The 17,811-nt window shown below is 37.4% G+C and overlaps 1 protein-coding gene across 34 annotated transcripts in view; it reads left to right on the top strand.

The window, feature by feature from the left end:
* Positions 1–17,811, top strand: part of PARD3 (par-3 family cell polarity regulator) — a 707,905-nt gene that overhangs the window by 288,294 nt on the left and 401,800 nt on the right. For all 34 annotated transcript variants that reach the window (XM_034930282.3, XM_034930281.3, XM_055092624.2 and 31 more), the window contains exon 3: positions 11,189–11,369. In XM_034930282.3, coding sequence (XP_034786173.1) covers positions 11,189–11,369 — 181 coding nt within the window. The remainder of the gene's footprint in view (positions 1–11,188; positions 11,370–17,811) is intronic.

Genomic DNA, 17,811 nt, shown 5'->3' with positions numbered 1-17,811 from the left:
ATTCTGGGTCACTTGCGTGGACGTTGTCTTGGGAAGCAAATGAAGTCAAGTAGAGGCTTTGGCTTTCCTTAGAATAGATTTTCTTTAAAACTTAAAATTTCTAAACTCTTTGTGCTTGACTAAGTCCATTAGATGGCACTAGTATTTACCTTCCAGCATTAAATTTCAGTATTAAAGCAATTTGTGGATTGGGGGAAATATTTAACTTGCAAGTTATTTCTTTTACCTGTCAAATATGGGAGTGAAAAGATGGGCACACAATATTTATTCTGTGTTCAGTTTTTTAAAAACATTGCTAAACAGGTTATACTAATGAAGAGTTGATAAAAAGAATTTTATTATTTAGTTACTTTTTGAATAAACCTGCCAGTTGATTAAAATGAGCCTAATTTAATCAGTATTGTATTGCATACTGAAGATAATTTAGGCTAATGTCAAGGACACCGTTATCTCTCCTTTGTAGAAGGTGTTGAAATAATGAGAGTAGCAAAAAAGGAGTCAGAAAATGAAGTTTTTCATCTGTGCCCCTGGGTGGGTATTTAAAAATCACACCCTTCCTTTTTGCATGCAAATTAAACTGAAAGTCATTTTGTACTGTAATATTAGCCTTAGATTTTACAAAATAAATTTATTGAACTTTGATCTTTTGCTAATATTGGTTTGTGGTTGTCAGAATGAATTTGAGGTTTTCATTGTGTGTCATTTTCACCTGGACTTTCATTCAGAACTTGAAGTGAACAGAAGTGGTGGGTTTGATATATCTTAATTTGAAAATAAATCACTGTTAAGCAGCAACTCCTAGTTCTACTTTCTTCTTTTTTTCTGAATCACTTTTTTCTTCTCTATCTACCCTCCCCACTCCAGCCCGTGTCTTAATAGAATCATCTGAATTCCTGTCTTCCTTTAAAGTAGTTAAACTGCCCTCAGTTTTTCTTGTGATGCTTTTAGATGGAAGCTAAGTCATTGCTGAGGGTCTTGTTCAAATTGTGAAGTCAGCAGGTAAAGGGATTATGAACTCCCAAGTGAGTCTCCTATACAAAGGGCAGGTTGCCTTGGAAACAAGGCTAGTTCTTAGAGTTGGAAATACCATCTTGTCTTTAAATGCCAGGGCTGGTGATGTGCTGACCCCTGCTGCATCATCTCTAGACCTAACATTGTGCGCAGAAGTTTTCCATGACTTTGTGCAAATTGCTTAACTGCTTCCCAGTTCTGATTGATTGGCCAAAGCCACAGCCAAGTTTTCTTTTCTAGTGCTTCTCATTTTAAATATAATTTGCAAAATTTAGGACTAAGGAAGTGATCCTTCAAGTTTCTATTTTAGAATGAAAAGTTTTCCACTACTGATTGCCAAAAAATAAAGTATAAAGTTTACCAGATTTGAATGGCAAGACATTTTAGTGATGAGTCATTTTTTACAAGTTCAACAATGGAATGAGTGATGGGTTAAGGAAGCCCAACGAGGGAATGTCTCGGTTCTGTGAGATGGTGTTACTTGATGGTAGAGACGGAATTACCCTTGTTTCTGACGACACTGGATATGAACTGTAGCAGGGAGCTCAATGGTACAAGTTGGTAGGAGGAGGCAGTTGTAGCTTAAGTGGGACTCCTACTTTCCCTGCATCTAAACATTCGTAACTTGCTGGTGGCACAGCAGGAGGAGGGTTTGAGGGTGGTGTGTGGGTATGGAGACAAGGGCTCCCCACCCATGGAACCAAGCCCTGGTTTACTATATCCAGCTAGCTGAAGAGGTAAAAAGACTAGAAAGAAAGGGCCTTCCTAACTAAGGATCTCAGCTCTGAAAGACTAGAAAGGAAGGGCCTTCCTACTAAGGATCTCAGCTGTGTTTTTGTGGACTCACCAGTGGAGGCAGACATTCAGAGGAGCAGGAGAGCAGGGCATGCTCCTGCCTGGTTGTAACTGTCCTGCTATGTTTCTGGGTTATGCATTCACATTGGCAGCTTTTCATGCCCTGGGACTATTACAGCGTAGGGACTGGGGGAGATTTCAGGATGTGACTTATGCCTGGGAGTGAAGGGAGTGGTGTTTAGTGGAGATTAGGAAGAAGATGGAAAGTATTTCACCCCCAGTTGCTTGCTCACTAACGTTTAACATTGTGATTGGTGCTGTGGGTTTTGGTGGTGGTTGTCTTTTAATTACAGTTTAGAGAGGCTGTGTGTGAGTCTGTGTATGAGAGAAAGAGAGATTTTGGTTTATCTCGTTAAGACCTATCTATTTCCTACATGGTGTTGGATTTTTTTTTTTTTATACGGAGTCTCTCTCTGCCACCAGGCTGAAGTGCAGTGGTGCGATCTTGGCTCACCGCAACCTCCATCTCCCACGTTCAAGCGATTCCCCTTGCCTCAGCCTCCCGAGTAGCTGAGACTACAGGTGTGTGCCACCACGCCCAGCTAATTTTTGTATTTTTAGTAGAGACGAGGTTTCACCATGTTGGCCAGGATGGTCACCATCTCTTGACCTCATGATCTACCTACCTCTACCTCCCAAAGTGCTGGAATTACAGGCATGACCCACCATGCCTGGTGGACTTTTGATTAATAAAAATATTTTGGCCGGGCACAGAGGCTCACGCCTCTTAGAAAAAAAAAAATCTTTTTTTTTTCTTTTAAGCAAAATCCCTACTGCAGACTATGTTGTTAATTTAAAGAGTTACTGTTGAGGGATTCTCTTATTTATCATTTGTTAATGCAGGCATTTCTGGATACACGTAAACATATGAATTGTCAAGCTAAATTGTTCACAGATTAGAACACTATGCTGTTGACCCCTGTTTCCACGTTACTCCCTCTTAGATATGTTGGAAGGTTGGCAGAGTGGCAAGGCTGGAACATATACCCATAGGTGAGGTACTGTTCTAATATCACAAACCATGGGGCTAGAGCCTGATACGGGTTTGAGGTCAAGTTTCCTGGTACTGTGTACAAGAAAGTCTATCCACACTTTGCCATTCTTGGCTTAGCCAGTAGGAACATTCGCTAGTCTTTAATGTGCTCATGGTATTTTAGTGTTCTTTTCTAAGTTTTAGGTCTTTTTTATCAGACAGTATATACCCTTCTTAATATGCTGATGAAGCGTGTAATTAATCTTGCATGCATAACATTTAAAGTTTTCCAGTGGCAAGCTTAAGATTCTTGTTCTGTAGCGAGTTTTTATTGGTATAGTTTGTATTACTATGATTACAAAACATCATTGGTTCAAATATATCCTTTTGCTTACTCGTCCAGTTAAACACTAGCTCTATTTAAATGAGTTTTTAATGAACCATGCTGGCAAGTAAGGCTCAGAGAATGATTAAGGATTTAGTATTGTCTCTGTGTCATTAAAGTAAATTCAGTCATCAGAAAGCTTACAAATTGATTTTTAGTTCCCTTTTTGTTGTGTCTACATAATAATTAGTTACTACATCATTGCATTTGCTTCTGAGATTATTCATCTTGCCCATTTACCAGTCTTACCATGTTCTCTTTGAGGGAACACTGCATGTGTTCATGATAAAATCACAACTCGTGCCACTTCCTCCAGTTTGGAGTCAACCTATCTGTATGTGATTAGCCCATTTCTGAATTATTTTGTTCTGTCTTACTGTGCTATCCTACTTTTTATTAATACTTAAGCAGTAGTGTAATGTAGTTGTAACCTCATGGGTGGGTACCAGTGTAACAGTGGCACTCATGATAGAGAGTAGAGCAAGAGAGGTTTATATTATATTTGGCAGGTGGGTCAGTTAGCTGATGGCTATACGAATTTGCATATTTTCATTGTGGTTTGTGGTTGACATACTCAAGGCTATTAGTTGAACATAAGTCTTAAACTGGGAATCTAATTAGTCTGAAGGCTCAGTGGGTGATAGACTATGTCACCCTGAGGGACAACAGAATTAAATTTCAGCTCTGAAATGCAAGCATCAGGGCTAGGGAGTATCATAGGTGAATATCTTTCACTGTGGTTTCCAGATGCAGTGGAATATCTCTATTAGGCATGAGTGTTCAAGAAATACTTTCTTCTTAAAGGATGGCATTAGTTCTTGTGGAACAGGTCTCCCTTTGGCAATTGACAGATAGAAGCTTATGATGGTGGTGGCCTACTGAGTTGTTCAGGAAGCAGTGGGAATGTTCTGCCCTCTCCTGCATGATATTTTGCTGGAAATGGCTTTATTAAAGATTGATCTCATTTAGCTCCCTTTCTTATGTTGGATAATACACTGTGATAATCTACAAAAGCATGTTAGTGTTTGGTTAGTTTTTCTTTTATGTAAGTGCCACAGGTTATCAAGTGTGCTTTATGGGAGACAAGTGTAAATGAAATCTTAAAAAAAAATAAGAGATAGAAAAAGGGGAATTCAGAAACTCAAATACTTGATCTAATTTATAATTTTTTTGGACATCCTTGAGTGAAAGGGCAGAAGAATTTAAATGTATTGGTAGGTATGATCCTAATTGTAGAAATCTATAATTTATAAACTATGGAGAGGAAAAGTGATTTTTGAATTAGTGATAGTTTAGAATTATACATCATGGAACAGTCTGACTTCAGACTTAAAAAATGCATGTATCTCCAACTCCTTTAGTTTTATTGTTAAGTTTTTGGAATTTATTTCATTATGCTCTAGTTCTCCCATATCTGTTGAATTTTCTTTCTATTCTCTTCTGTCACATTCTTCTTTATAGGCACATCTGCCCATGACATCTCCCTGCCATCTCTCAAACACGCACTTTCTGTGTTGTGCTTCTTGTTGACTAAGCCGCTGGATCTGGCTTGACTCATGGAGGCTGCTCATGTTTCTTAGATGAAGAGAGGGTCATGGAGGCATCTTCAAGTTTATTCTTGTTTCTAGTATTCTCCAACATGTTTTGTACTTTATCCAGGGCCAAAATATGATGCCTTTTTAAAAGAATTAAAAGTCTTTATTTCATAGGAAAACAATTCCATATATTGACATTGAGTATCCAATGACACCCATCATAATTGACTTTCCCTGGATATGTCTAGCTTATACATGAAGAAAGCAATGGAAAGTGAGAGATTGCTCACAGGGTGTCACAATAAAATGGCTTATCAGGGTGTGTGGAGTTTGAACCTAGAGGTCTTTGAGATTTCACTTAGACTTGGCTTAAATCAGCTTTCATTTTCCTGTATGAGGGTAGAATCTGCAAGTTCTTTGATCCTTTTAAGCCCTCTGTTTAAGACTGAGTGATGGCACCAGCAGGATGAATTGTCTGTGATGATCTTCATTACCCTCAGATATGTTCAGAAAAATTTTAAGTGGTGTCATCAAAATTGCATTAATTTGGTAAAGGCAGGTTATTACGTTTGATTAATCAAAAACGAACAGAACCCTATTCAGAGGTCTGCAGATAATCTTAGTTTGTAGCCTGCCAGTGCCCTGTGCTGTGGATATATTAGATGCTCCAGAGCAGGAAGATTTGGAGAAAATAGGATCTTTGACTTGATTTCCCATCTCAAATTTATTCTGTATTTATTTATATGCTAGTCAGATTCATCTCTCTGAGGCTCAGCTTTGCTTCCTGTTAAGTGAAATAATAAAAACGACTTTGTGTTTCTGTGGGGCCCTCTAGAGGAGGATGTACAGCGTCTGTGGAAGGTCTTCATTTTGTGCCATATCTACGATGAACATGCATTTTCTAGCATGTTGTCTTCTTTCCGTGTTCTTTTTCCCGTTACTATTCCTGTGTAGATCCAAGACACAGCGATTGAGCTTTGCATCAGTCTTCTTTACTCTTGAAACTAATTCTCATATTTACAAAAGTGGAACGTATTTATCAACCATCACAATATAATTTAATAAAAGCTCATAGTAAACGTGCTTATTGTGTTCTGGAAGTTGTATACCTTATCTCTTTATTTGTCCTACATCTGGCAGAGCAGGCATAAGTGACTGAAAACAATGCAAATTCATTACCTGGCAATTCTGCTTGGTAGAAGGCTGACATGGGTCAGAATGCCATAAAATCAGTGTGTTAACCGTGCTCCTTTCTCGAGGCTCTAGGGGAGAATCCATGTCCTTGCCTTCTAAATGCTGCTCACTTTCCTTGGCTCATAACTCCCTTTGTTCATCTTCAAGGTGGGCAGTGTAGTATTTCTCTGGCCATCATCACGTCTCTCTCTGGCCGTAGCCAGGCGTGGCTCTCCATTTTTCCAGACTTATGTAATTAGATGGGGCTCTACCTGGATAATGAAGGATAATCTTTCCATTTTAAGGTTCTTAACCTCCATCCTGTCTGCAAAGTCCCTTTTTCATAGAAGGTAACATTCACTGGTTCCAGGAGTTTGGACATGGATAACTTTGGGGAGACCATTATTCTGTCTACCCACAACCACCATCCTCTTTTCCTAATGAGGAGAGTAAGGTCTGGAGATGTTAGAGAGGCCACTGGATTTACCAACAGCTACCCAAAAAATAAGGTCAGAGCTGGCTTTGAATGTAGCTTTTTCTGATTCTCTATTGCTGTTAGCCACTTTGCTACATGCAGTTGTGGGCTTTCAGGTCTTAATTTTACCTATTAAAGGGACTTCCCTAGATCCAAGGGTTTTATAAGCATTTCTGTGTGATGTTTCTATAAGAGGTTTTCTGTTGGGGGGTTCTGATGTTTCATAGTTAAAGTGACTTGTCCTGAGGTAGGGGAAAGTGGGTGACAAGTTTAGAGTTTATTTCTGCTTGGGCTATTGTAGGTGTTATCCAAATTCTGCCTGTCTTTTCTCATGGAGACTTGATAGATGAATGGAACAGAAGAGAGATTAATAATTATTGCAAGGAAAAAAATGAACTTTCAAAATGATCTACTTTGTGGACAGCAGTGAAGATTCCATCTGTTAAATTAGAATTTGAGTAACATTTCACAGATTTAAAAGACTTTTCCTTTACTTTTTGAAGGGCATGATGGAGATTTTTAATATGCAGTTTTTTTATGAAGGTTCCCCCCACCTTTTTTTTTTTTTTTTTTTTTGCTGTGTTACTATATGCATTCTTATAGAGTAGATTTTCTAAAATTATATATCTTTCCCAGTTTAACACAAAATTATTTCATATTGGGACCTGGCACTTAAATTTTGGTTTAAAAGAAAGCTGTGGAATTGTATGTTATTGGCATATTGCAAATCACCAACTGTGGTTCTATAATGTTTTCTAAAAATGCTGGAGATAATTATTGAAACTAATATATATGTATAAGCTCTTCCATCATGTGGCATTTAAAGACTCATTCTTTGTAATTTTCAATCTCCATTTTCAGTTTGCAGAAAGGACTCGATTCTTGAGAGAACACATCATTGTGAAAAGTTAATAACAAAACATGAATTTCATTTGCTTCCAATTAAGCACCAAAATGTCAAAACTTAATATCTTCAAAATGCATATTAAGCCACACACCTTATGAAAAGTATGATGATATTAAAATCGAGTATAGCAATCCAAAATCTTCATGCAGAGCTTGAAATGAGTATTTTAGTTTTTTTGGGCTACAAAGGTACCTTGACTTTTAGTTTTATTGCTCAAACTGAAACTAAAATTCCATGTTACTAGAAAGATGGGCTGGGTTGTCAAACTAGGGACCATGGGCCAAATTTGGCCTGTTTATTTTATAAATAAAGTTTTATTCAAATGTAGTCACAGTCATTTGTTTTTGTATTGTCTATGGGTGCTCTTTCATACTATAATTAGTGAGTAGAGTAGTTATGAAAGAGACGGTATGGACCACAGCTCCAAAAATATTTACTGTCTTATTCTTTTCGAAAAAGTTTGCCCATTGACCCCTAATCTAGTGGAATGTCTGTGTCTCTAATACAGGCAGACACTTGCAAGTCACTGTCAGATAAACTGATTTTACTATATATGGATGTTTTGGTGTATACGTATGCATACGTTTCCATTTTTTTTGTAACTATTAAGGACTTCTTTTCTGATTTATGTTGTTCATTATAAGGTTGAGTGGCCCAATTATTCATCCTACTGTGATTTCTTCATACCAATTACCATGGTATGGTATGAACCCTGGTACTGGTTCTTCCAGATTGTTTAATCAGCTGATTCTATCTATACGTCAGCAGATTTCTGAGCTTCCTGTCTCTTTGTGACTGTACAATGGTTTTCTTTGTTGTGTCGATGATAAATGGATTGATGATATATAAATGTTCATGGAAATAGCATTTGTTCAAAACGACAAAGCCATTTATAAAATGAGGACTGTAATTATGAGTCCTACTCATATTCTGTACATTCGCGTTTCTGTTTTTGACCTGAGACAAGTGTTGGCCTTGAAAAAGCTTGGATTGGAGGCAGTAGAGGGGTTTATTTTGGTTCCAGTCATGGTTCTTTTCTTGGAAGGCTAAGCTGAGTTGCTAGGTGTGGGATTGAAGGGTGAATCTCCAAGGTGGCAGCCATTGTGGATCCTTAGAAGTTTTTTACTCTTTGGGATTTATTTTCTATGTTATGTTATGTTATGTTATGTTATGTTATGTTATGTTATGTTATGTTATGTTATGTTATGTTATTTATTTTGAGATGGAGTCTCGCTCTGTTTCCCAGGCTGGAGTGCAGTGGCAGGATCTCGGCTCACTGCACCCTCCGCCTTCTGGGTTCAAGCAGTTCTCCTGCCTCAGTCTCCCGAGTAGCTGGGATTACAGAAGCGTGCCACCACACCCGGCTAATTTTTTATGTTTTTGGTAGAGATGGGTTTCATCATGTTGGCCAGGCTGGTCTTGAACACCTGAACTCAAATGATCTGCCCGCCTAGGCCTCCCAAAGTGCTGGGATTACAGGCGTGAGCTACCGCACCTGGCCTACGCTTTGGGATTTATAAGAAGTATATTAGCATTTTAAGAACTGTATTAGTTATAAGAAGACATAGAGTACTTTTTTATTTTTATAGCTTTTTATAAATATTATAACATTTAAAATTTTTAATTTGAAATAATTTTATACTTCAGAAAACTTGGAATAATAGTTACAGAGTATTTCCATATACACTTCATCTATCCCTAATGTTAACATTTTACATAATCATAGAACAATTATCAAAAGAAAGAAACTCACACTGAGTCAGTACTGTCAACTAATCAGATCTCGTTAGAATTCTGCCTATTTTTTCACTAATGCCCTTTTTCTATCCTCCCACTCCATGTAGTTCTCATTCTTCCTCAGACTCCTCCAATTTGCACAATTTCCTCATTCTCCTTATTCTTTCTTTTACTTTCATGACCCTTGATACTTTTGGAGAGCCTTATTTATGTTTCAGAATATCCCTCAATTTGGGTTTGTCTGATGTTTCCTCACGATTAGATGGACGTTATACATTTTTGGCAAGAATACCAAAAAAGTAATGTTATATACTTCCCAGTGTATTTTATCAGATGGTACTTGATATTGCTGCATCTTACTATGAATGACGTTAACCTGGGTGCAGCAGTGGCTGCCAAGTTTCTCCACTTCAATGATATTACTGTTTTGCTTTTTAGTCAAAATGACTTTTCTGGGGAGACATTTTGAGCTATGCAAATATCCTGTTTATTATCATATTCACACCCATTAATGTTAGTATCCATTAGTAGATTTTACCTGAACAATTTTTACTGTGGAGGTTGCCTAATGATGATTTCTGTTGCCATCATTCCTTCTATTTATTATTTGGAATGCTACAGCAGGGAACAGCTGTTTATTCTCTACCATTTATTTGTTCAATTATTTATATCATTATGGACTCATGGATTTTAGTTTGTTCTTTGGATAATGATCCAATGCCAGTATGATTTCTTTAGTTTGTAGGTTGTCTCAGCTTTGTCCATTGGGAGCCCCTTCAGGTTGACACCTGCTTCCCTTTGATGTGCCGTCATCATTTTTGAGTACCCCTTTTTGACATCACAAGGCATTCCAGGCTTACCATGTGTTTCCCTGACCACAGCCCTGAAATCAACCATTTTTCAAGGACCCTTGTTCATTAACTGGAGAATGGTATTAGAAACCACGATCTGGGTACTAGGCATGCTCAGTGGCACTGGGGATGCCATTGTTTCTAGGATCTCTGTGTGGACAGAGCTGGGAACTCTTTATACTCACACATTCATTAACATTTATTGATATACTTACCCATTTGTCGGTGTGTTTACTTAACTATGTACTTATAAAAACTGTGAGTTTGGCCGGGAGCAGTGGCTCACGCCTGTAATCCCAGCACTTTGGGAGGCGGAGGCGGGCAGATCAGTTGAGGTCAGAAGTTTGAGACTGGCCTGGCCAATATGATGAAACCCTGTCTCTACCAAAAATACAAAAATTATCTGGGTGTGGTGGCATACGCCTGTAATCCCCGCTACTTGGGAGGCTGAGGCAGGAGAATCACTTGAACCCAGGAAGTGGAGGTTGCAGTGTGCCGAAATCGTGCCATTGCATTCCAGCCTGGGTGTCTCAGTGAGTCTCCATCTCAAAACAAAACAAAACAAACAAACAAACAAAAACTGAGCTCATACTGATGTCCTGGATTCCATTCTGAGCACCAGTTTATTCTAGCTTTTTCTTCTCTGTAACTTCTGTTTCTGACTGTGAAAACATCTGCTTTCATTATCAAACATATTTGCACTCTTTTGTTCATTCTTGGTGTGCGTGTGTTTGTATGTGTGTGTGTGGGGTGTAGTAGAGTAAGAATTGCTAAAGAGAAACAAATTTACTAACTGGAATATTTGTATGACAGGTTTGTCTTCAGCATGTATCTTATGCACAGATGAGAAGATACATGTTTAGTTTTTAATATCCCCTTTTTATGTGACTAGTAGTTCATACCATGTGTGTATACACACACACAGATATATATGTATACTCATATATATACACACTTTTGCATTTTTCTTTTCCATTTAAATATATATCCTATATTTTTAAGATTTATAGCTGTCCCTGACTTAGCATGCTGTGATAGCAAACAATTTTATTATTTTTTCACCCATAGACTTTTGAATGTGAAATGTATGACTTAGAATTATACAAGTAAAGCATCAAAATTTAGGGAAACACTGTTTCTTTGAGGTTTTTCTTCCTAAAACTTACCATTCTAGGGTCATTTATATCAGTATTTTTGCACTGTAGAATTATGTCAAAATAGTACAAAATTTTGGTAGTTAATTAAGTGCCTTTATTTATAAGTGCACATTTACCTTTCATTTCTAGCTGGTAGCAGTGTTTGATGAGCAGGATCCACATCACGGAGGTGATGGCACCAGTGCCAGTTCCACGGGTACCCAGAGCCCAGAGATATTTGGTAGTGAGCTTGGCACCAACAATGTCTCAGCCTTTCAGCCTTACCAAGCAACAAGTGAAATTGAGGTCACACCTTCAGTCCTTCGAGCAAGTAAGTGAAAGCTCTTTCTTCTCTTCCATTTCATCTTAATTTGCAGGAATACCAACTTTTGTTATTCATCCATGACCCTGTAAATGGAATTAATTATCTGTTTTTTTCAAAAATTAAGTTTAGGACCCAGGCAAATGTTCTTTGCAAGAGAAGTAGGCAGTTCTTTACATTGTAATAGATTAGGCTTTCTTTACTTTCGACTAGTAGACTTTCCGTGACTCACTAACTGTAAATAAGGACAATAGGTCAAGTTAAATTATTTGGATTTTCCTTTCCATATGTTTATCTGAATGCTAGAACAAGTAGAAATGACCAAAGAGCTTTGCATTGAAACAAAACGTAGCATCATTCATTACAGTCAACTCTGTTACAACCATCATTTATATTATTTGAACTTTATCTGAAGAGCTGGGGAAGAAGAGACTGCCATGTCAAAGTTGTCTTCAGGGATTTGGGAGAGCAGTGATTAGAATACCTCCTTAGGGAAGGGGAATATGGACATAGTGAGTCCTATATGAGGAATCCTAGGACCCTGTGTATTCCAGATCTGGGATACTTGCCTGAAGAGTTCTGTTAGCCATTCTTGGAAGGTACTCATAAAAGTCAGGTATTTTTGCTACAAATATTTAGTGTTTATAGTTGTATAATCTTGTAATTGAGCAGTTGTTAAGAGTTAGAAGATCAATTTCAATAAATGTATAAGGTTAAAAGATTTTTTGGCTGGGTGGGGTGGCTTATGCCTATAATCCCAGCACTTTGGGAGGCTGAGGTGGGCGGATCACCTGAGGTCAGGAGTTTGAGATCAGCCTGGCCAACATGGTGAAACCCCATCTCTACTAAAAATACAAAAATTAGCCAGGCGTGGTGGCGGTTGCCTGTAATCCCAGCTACTTGGGAGGCTGAAACAGGAGAATTGCTTGAACGATTGGAGGTTGGAGATGGAGGTTGCAGTGAACTGAGATTGTGCCACTGCACTCCAGCCTGGGCAACAGAGTGAGAGAAAAAAAAAAAGGATTATTTATTTTTTAGGTACATCTGTTTGGAAACACTTCAGTTTTTTTCAGGTAGAAAATTTGGGTCTTACGTGTCTTTACTGATTGGTAGTCTTCAGTAGATATTTATAAACAGATGGGTAATAATATGTGTTAATAAAATATATATATAATTAAGATACAGAATATAGGTAGATAATATTTAGAATATATAATTTATTCTTCTAAAAATGCATCCTAATTCCCTTTTTTTTGCACTGATAGCAATCTGTAGTAATTTGGCAATTTGCTTCTAGATGTTTACAAACTACTTCTGCTTCTCTTGTCCCTTGAAGGTGTATATAAAGAGAACAAGGAAAGAAGAGCAGTTTAACAGTTAGAGATCTGTTAGCCCATCAGAACCCACAGGACAATGCGCCATACAGAGTGTAGAGAATTTAGAAGGTGTAGTTCAAGATGGGATACGTAAGTGATGCTCTAGAGGATTGCGTGCAGCTACAGACCAGTGCTAACCACTTCCTACAATTGCTTTCTATCATCCAGACAAGATCGGACTCAGATACAATGACAGATGTTTCCAAGGATACTTGGGGTGGAACAGAACCTATAAGTTGTTTTAGTTGAATATTTTTTATATGCAAGAGATTTAGCTTTATTTATGCATATATGCAAGAAACTAATTTTGTGAAAATAATTTTGTTGACTACTAGGATATACTGTTTAAAAATTCTTACATTAGATTTGCTTTGGGCAGTGTTTTTCAAAAGGTGAGGCATGTACCATACAGCGTATACAAAATGATGTGCAGGTGGTACACTAGTTACCCTGGTTGATTTTTTACTAGCTCATTAAGCCTACGACTTAGTGGATATCTGCTTGGAATGATCCTGTGTATACAATGTAGACTGCCTAAATTTGACTCATGGAAAATTTAAATAGTAGTTCAGGTATTCAGATACCAGAAGTTTGGAAAATAGTGTCTTTATTTGAGTAATAACACTGTAATGTATATACTTAAATACAGAACTTTCTGTTATGTTACCGTTGTAGTGTTGTATCTTTTCTAAAGCAATTTGTAGCTTTAATATAGCCACGCCATAAAAAATATTAGAAGAAAGGTTAATTTCTTTATGTTGATTTATGAATTTGATTAACATACTTTCCGTCAATTTTTACCTTTTGACTCCTCTGGACTCAACAAAATTTCTAACACATAACCATCCACATTTGACTGGCCTTATGTGTTAAAATTTAAATGGTGTTTTAAACCCCAAATATCTCTTTTTATCTTGTTTTTATTGAGAAAAAGAAGTTACATTTGAAGCATATGTGTTGTCTTGCAGCCACCAGTGGGAGAATATGCAAATCTTATTTTCTTGTTCTCATTTTGGTATGCTAAGGTTTAGATTTTCAGATCTTGGCAGGCATTGGGTTAAGCATCTACTATACACAGGTCCATAACTATGTGAACGTAATGCATCACACGAGTCACCTGTCAAGGTGATTTTTGCCACCGCATTAATGACGTTCATTCAGACATAGAAGATGAATTTGTCCGTACTGGCCATGCCTTGTGCTAGGTGGTGAGTCCTGGGTTGAGTTAATAAGGCCTAGCGCTTGCTATCAAGGAGCTATAGTTAGTAGTAAATGGTAGTCTAACTATTTACAGATATGAAAAGAAAGAAGCCAACAATATGTAGAGATTTGCTTAATTGAAGGATAATCAACACTAGTTGGGGACATGACTGATAAAGCCTTTTTTTTTTTTTTTTAGATAAATAAATTTCTAATTTTTGCCTTAAAGAAGGAGTGGTCACTTTCCTGTGTTTTCCAATGAATGAATTCACTCATCCCCTTTATTCCATAAAGAATTGGTGGAAATTGAGAAAAATATATAGAGTATGTATTTTTTTCCATAGAAAAATGGATACGAAGTTTGGGTATTAAGGTAAAGCCTAGATGGTTTTCATAGATGGAATTCTCATCTTGAGGTCTTTTTATGTTTCCCTAGAAGCTGCCATTAATTTAACCCTGAGCTTTTTTTGTAGAAAATACAGAGAGAACTCTGATTTAGTTAATCATTGCTCCTCAACCACAGAAGTGTTTTCTCCCCAAGGAACATTTATCAGTGTCTGATGATATTTTTGGTTGGGACAACTGGTGGAGTTGGGCATTGAGTAGAGGTCAAGGACACTGGTACATACCTTACAAGCACAGGACAATCCCACATCAGAGAACTCTGCAACCCAGATGTCAGTAGTGCCATGGTTAGAAACCCTGAATTAAATACATCATTGTTTGTATAGTCAAAATAGCAGTTAACTTAAAACTTGAGAAACATTTTGTTGATTCCAGTATATTGAACAGTATCCTGAATAACACTCTTAAACTAGAAGACAAACATGTGATTACTAGTTAATAAAAATGTAAGAAATGAGAAAGTTAAGTAAGATAATCCAGGCTGGGTGCGGTGGCTCACGCCTGTAATCCCAGCACTTTGGGAGGCCAAGGCGGGCGAATCATGATGTCAGGAGTTCGAGACTAGCCTGGCCAACATGGTGAAACCCTGTCTCTACCAAAAATACAAAAAAATTACCTGGGCATGGTGGCACACGCCTGTAGTCCCAGCTACTCAGGAGGCTGAGGCATGGAGAATCTCTTGAACCCGGGAGGTGGAGGTTGCAGTGAGCCGAGATCATGCCCTTGCATTCCAGCCTGGGCGACAGAATGAGACTCTGGCTCCAAACAAACCAACTAACCAACCTATGGAGAAGGGAGAGAATAGGATGGAGGAAGTAAAATAGAAACTAGATGCATACTATTTCCTTCTGTATATTTGAGGTTGGAACTATATCATCTTTTACACAATTATAAAATGATCAATTTTTAATTTTTACAGTAAACATTTCAAATGAATATTAATATTCATACACTTAATAAATTTTAATTTTAAAAACAAAAAATGAGTATGAAATATCTGACCATAAATATATTTTTTTGGTAGCTTAAACATAACAAGAGTAACTATTTCAATTAACTTTAAATCAAAGGAATTTGTACAAAGGGAGATGTATCCTAAGGAAAAAAAGAACTGCCTAATGACAAGGACCCTGAAACTGTTTGTTGTTGGTATTGTTAATCTTAGATTTTTGGGTGGGTATTACAGGATGAAAGAGATGGGAAATTATAATATTCTAATTTTGTCATTCCTGGTGTCATTGAGTACCCAGTATTCTTAGTATAGAAGAAAAAGTGTACAGATATAAGTTAAAGGAGAATGAACAAAAAATGGGTAGTCCTCAGTTTAGACATGTCATAATTAATTCCTGATATGTTTTAGTTTTTAAAAAAGGAACCTGGAGGGAAGAAAAACTCCTGTGTATATTCACAGAAAAGGTCTAGAATCAATGACCAACCCAGTAACTCCAGCATTTCTCAATCCAGACTATGCTCTGGAAATAGCATTTTTCATTTGAGGGGATCAGAGCTTCTTAGAGAAATGCCTGAATGCGAGTCTCTACAGGAAATGTATGGGATCATCCTGGATCGTCCTGTCATATCAGAAAATAGGGCAGTTATGAAAGATTACTAGGGTGGGCCAGAGGGCCTAGGAGACAACACGATGTTCCTGCTGGCCAAAGACGGGACAGTGGGAGCATCAATACAGATAGCAACAGCAATACATGCATGAGTGTATAATGATAATAAAGAAGCCAGCAAGCAAGGAGAAGGCTACCAGTGAGCCATCTTATTATTTGGAAACCTTATAAAGGAAAGCAGGAATAAGTCATCTATTCTGCGTTTCCTTGTAGTGTGGTTTCACGGGATATCCAAATACTTGCTTTTTATGTAAGTATTTCAGCTAATAAATGAAGACATAATGGTAGCATTGGAATATTACTATTCTGCAACTTCTGATGACATAATGGATCTAGGTACTGATCATTGCTAGGCTCTTAATGTGTCCCCCCAAATTTACATGTTGGAAATGTAATCCCTAGTACAACAGTGTTGGGAGGTGTGGCCTAATGGGAGGTGTTCAGGTCATAAAGTTGCTTATTATTTGGAAAACTGTTCAAAGAAAGATAAAATTAACAGCCCAGGCTGGTCATTTATAAAGGATCTTGTCTCTATTAAAAATCAAAATATTAGGTGGGCATGGTGGTGTGTGACTGCACTCGCTGTGGCTCGGGAGGCTGAGGCAGGAGGATTTCTTGAGCCTGGGAGATCAAGGCTACAGTGAACTGTGATTGTCCACTGCACACCAGACTGAGTGACAGAAGGAGAGTCTGTCACAAAGAAGAAAAGAAATCTATTCTGTATATCCTTTGTATGAGTGGTATCACTGTGTAACCAAATAGTGGATGAAGAGGAAATCACTTTGTATATATGTATTAAAAATTACTTCTTAGTATAAAAAGAAGAGTTTAGCATAAAAATAGCTTAGTATAAAAAGAGCTTGAAGTACTGGGGTTACTCTGTTGCTTTGTCATGTGAGGATGCTGCATTCATTCTCTTTCCCTTCCACCTTCCTACATGTGAGGATGCAGTAAGAAGGTCCTCTCCAGATGCCAGCCCCTTGATCTTGGACTTCTTGGGCTCCGGGACTGTGAGAGAGTACATTTCTGTTCTTTATAAATTACCAGTGTCAGGTACTCTGTTAGAGCAGGACAAAATGAACTAAGACAGTCACCATTAAAAAATAATAATCAAGGAGAGACAACCAAATATTGTATGCCTCCTGATGAAAAAAACACAACATCTCCTATGAGGTAGTCTTGACAAAAGAAATTAATTATGAATCTGATCAGACTTCTAAATCCAAGTGCCTATTTACAGGAAATACAGAACCCTGAGAAGCATGTGAACACGATAGGGGTGCAATCAGCCTAGTCAAGATGGTGGGAAACTGTGTAAGTCAAATGGCCCATGTTCTTCAATAAAATCAACTGCAGGGGCAGAAAGAGATGGAGAGGGAATTTATAAGTTATTAGAAACTTTTAAGAGATGTAACATCCAATCATAATGTCTGGATCTTATTTAAATCCTGATTTAAATGAAGCTTAATACAAAGAATGACATTTGTATGCTGATGAATAAAACACAAATTGGGCATTTAATAGTAAGGAATTATTTAGATGCAATAAGGTTATTGAAATTATTTTTAAAAGAACCTTTACCTTTTAGTAGTATGTAATGAGTTATTTATGATTAATATAATATCTCTAGAATTTTCTTCAGAATAGTACAGGCTAGGGGATGGGTTACCTAAAGATTCAGTATACTATTCTGTCTACTTCTATATGTTGGTTCAAAATTATCCTTAATAAAGGTACTTTAAAAAAAATAAAGGAAACACACACTCAAGGCACTTCTTAGTAGTTTGAAGGTTTATTTAATTACTTTTCTCTTTGAATTTTTTCCCCCACTCCATATAGCACTGAATTTTA

The sequence above is a fragment of the Pan paniscus genome, chromosome 8 (genome assembly GCF_029289425.2).
Source record: "Pan paniscus chromosome 8, NHGRI_mPanPan1-v2.0_pri, whole genome shotgun sequence".
Taxonomy (NCBI): Eukaryota; Metazoa; Chordata; class Mammalia; order Primates; family Hominidae; genus Pan; species Pan paniscus.
The sequence above is the reverse complement of the archived record's forward strand: the minus strand, read 5'-3'. Positions and strand labels throughout refer to the sequence as shown.